General features: G+C 64.1%; 1 protein-coding gene across 1 annotated transcript in view; it reads left to right on the top strand.

The window, feature by feature from the left end:
* The window catches only part of LOC110387524 (cathepsin L1-like), a 5,840-nt gene continuing 3,000 nt past the window's right edge, over positions 297 to 3,136 (top strand). Inside the window, exons 1-4 of the mRNA XM_021375710.1 lie at positions 297 to 1,408; positions 2,005 to 2,064; positions 2,303 to 2,395; positions 2,501 to 2,747. Of these exons, the coding sequence (XP_021231385.1) occupies positions 1,354 to 1,408; positions 2,005 to 2,064; positions 2,303 to 2,395; positions 2,501 to 2,747 (455 nt within the window). The 5' untranslated portion in view covers positions 297 to 1,353. The remainder of the gene's footprint in view (positions 1,409 to 2,004; positions 2,065 to 2,302; positions 2,396 to 2,500; positions 2,748 to 3,136) is intronic.

Below are 3,136 nucleotides of genomic sequence, written 5' to 3' on the forward strand. Positions count from 1 at the left end.
AAAACGACCCCTGCGGGTCATGCAGCGGGCAGAGGATCGTTATCTGGGGGATGAAGGTGCCAGTGGGAGGAACCCGACGTTTGGCATCAACCACACAAAAACACAAACCTTGGCTGAGACCCCCACATCCTGCTGGGACCCCACACCCTGCTGGGACCCCACACCCTGCCCAGTCTCCCCATGAGGGCGCTGGGCCTGGGATATTCTTTACAGAGACAACTCAGAGTTTTGGCAACCCAACCCCCGGAGCAGTGGGGTCCCACTGGGGTCCCTGGTGCAGAGCTGACCCGGAGGAAGGCCGCTTGCCAAAAGCAAAACCTCCCCAGCTAGAAATAAATAGCCTCTGTGGTTGGAGTGCAGCTCTGCCTGGGCCTGACCCCAGGGATGGGACGGCCTCAGCGAGGGGCTGCCGGTATTTTTACCCCCGCCGCAGTTTCCTGCCGTGGGGCCAAGCTTCCAAGGGGTGACGGTGCATGGGGAGGGGATGGGGCTTCAGCCCTGAGCCGCTGCATCCCAGTCAGGCTGGTTAGGAGGATGGAGGCCCTTCGCTGTCCCTGCAGAGCCTTCCTCCTCCCCCTCTCCCTCCTCCCCCTCCCTGGTGCAGCTCAGGGTGGCCTTTGCAGGGTGGCTGCTTTCCTGTGTGACACCAAGTCCAGCCCCAAGCTCTTCCTGTTCTCACTTTGGGTCACGGGCCCCCACCGGGACGGGGATGTGGCCCCATGGCTGCTGTTCTGAGGGGCACAGCCCCCAGAGGGGACAAGGCACAGCAGGGTGGTGGCTGCACCACATGGGCCCTTCCAGGCTGCACCCGGGCACCGCATTGCAGCCCCAGGTGCTCTCCTTCACCCCGTGCCCATGAAGGAGCTCTGATGCTCTGGTGCAGGACAGGTGCTGCCAGCACAGGGGGAGGAGAGCAGCGGTGGGGGTCCGGTTCCCAGCAGCCTGTGGGGACCTCAGAGCCCTTGGGGGCAGGCAGGGACACGAGGAGGTGAGGGGCTTCTGCGTGCTGCTGGAAGAGCATCTCCCACTCCTCCTGCTGACTGCTGCCTCAGTTTCCCCCCTTCCAACCCTCTCCCCAAACCACGGGGCCCAGGATGCCAGCATTGCCCTCTGCCCCACGACCCTCATCCCTGCAAGCTGCCCCATAAGAGGGGTCCCAGTGCTCGCTGGTCCCCCAGCTGCACCGCCTTCTGGCCGTGCCACCCATCCCCAGCCAGCACCCTGCGGCTCTCCCGACACCCAGCACCCCATTGCCAGCCGGTCCCATGCACCACATGATGTTGGCTCCTTCCCTCCCCCGGGGAGGGCCCAGGTTTGGGCTTAAAGCCGAGCACATCCCAGCGAGGAGCGGCGATGATGGGCGTGCTGGGCTGGCTCGTGGCCGCCGCTCTCGGCAGCTCCGTGCGGGGTGAGTCTGTGCCCTTTGGGGACACCCGGGGATGGGAGCTGGGGGTGGCATTTCCCCACCCCTGGGAGTGGAGAAAGGGGTTTCCTGCGCGCTTTGTGGGCTTTCCTAAATTCGAAGCCCTTAAGGGAGGAGAGCTGCAGGGTGGCAAACAGCCTTGGTAAGGGGGAAGTGTGAAAACAGGGCTGCATTGAGGCAGGCTGGTGTAACGCGCACAGCAACCCCAGCTGGTTCCCTGTTTTGCAGACAGGCGGGCAGGTTGCTGCCGGAAGCAAGGGGAGGGGAAAGGGGAGAGCGGAAGGGTCTGTGCCCCTCTGAGAGGGACTGTGCACCACAGGCTCCTCTGAGTGCTTGGAACAGCTCATGGTGCTGCTGGCTCCATCGCTGCTCCTCACGTTCCTGGCACCACCCGCCCAGGGCACAATGGGGAGCCCCAGAGTTTGGGTGCAGCAGCAGCAGAGCCTGGCCAGGTCCTGGAGACGGTGTTGTGAAGGGGAAGGCAGTGGGGCGTGTTGGCGTGGGGCTGCACGAGCCTTGAGCCCCAAGCACGGCTCCAGCAGCCCCACAGACTGCGCTCACCCCACCGCTCTGCCTTGCAGGGCAGGACAATGCGCTCTCCCATCCGCACCCCCATTTCGGCTCCATCTACCACGTGCGAGGTAATGGCCCCACACCAGGACCCACGGCACCCTGTGCCATGGGAGGAGTGGAGGGTGCTTGGTGCTGAGCCATCCCAGCACCAAAATGGGGTGGTTCGCTGTGCATGTTGGTGGGGGATCACAGGGGACCGCAGCTGGGTTTGGCTGCGGGGCTGCATCCTGTGCATCCTCTGATGCGCGGTGCGGTCAGGGCTCGGGGAGGGATGCCAGTGCTGGGGCTGAGCTGGGTGCCCCGCAGGGGTCATCAACCTGCCCTACGCCGAGATCGAGGAGCCCTTCGAAGCCTGGTACAACCTGACAGGGAACAAGAGCCGGATCCAGTATTATGGGGGTAAGTGAGGGGCTCTGGGGGCACCTGTCTGCACTGTGCCGTGCTGTCCCCGTGCTAAAGGCTGAGGTGGGACCATCGTGCCTCAGTTTCCCCTGCCCGGCGCAGGGCAGGTGATCACGTACCAGCTGGCCGGGGTGAAGCCCTATGGGATGCGCTACAAGATCACCCCCGAGACCACCGAGAAAGAGGTGAACGCCCGGAAATGCTTCCAGCTGCCTGGCTCCAAAGAGGACGTGGTCAAGGCTCAGAGCGTCTTCCCCAGCTTGGATGGCTTCAAGGTGAGGGGTGGGACGTGCCAGAGCCTGGAGCCGACCGCTGCCCGGAGCATCCCTCGGGATGGGTGCTGCGTAATGCACTGATCTCTGCTGGGTGCTGGGCAGGCTGCGGCGCATCCTGCACCCACGGGCGCAGGGAGGGTCATTTCCCCACCCGCACTGGAGCCGGACGCCCGGCTCCTTTCCCAATCCTGAGAAATGTTGGGACGTGCCACAGCCCACACAAATGCCGGCGTTTCGGGATGGCTCGGGCAAGTCGCTGCATGGCAGCTCTGCTCCCGACGTCTGCAGGCTCCGAGGCAGCACCAACAGCATCCCGTGTGGGGCACGTGACAGGCACGGCTGCTGGATCCATCCCAGGAACATGGCATGGGCTGGGTGCCCAAAGCGATGTTGGGTGCCCAAAGTGATGATGACTGCACAAAGTGATAATGGATGCACAAAGCAGTGTTGGGTGCCCAAAGAG

The sequence above is a fragment of the Numida meleagris genome, chromosome 22 (assembly GCF_002078875.1).
Source record: "Numida meleagris isolate 19003 breed g44 Domestic line chromosome 22, NumMel1.0, whole genome shotgun sequence".
In the NCBI taxonomy this organism is placed as follows: domain Eukaryota; kingdom Metazoa; phylum Chordata; class Aves; order Galliformes; family Numididae; genus Numida; species Numida meleagris.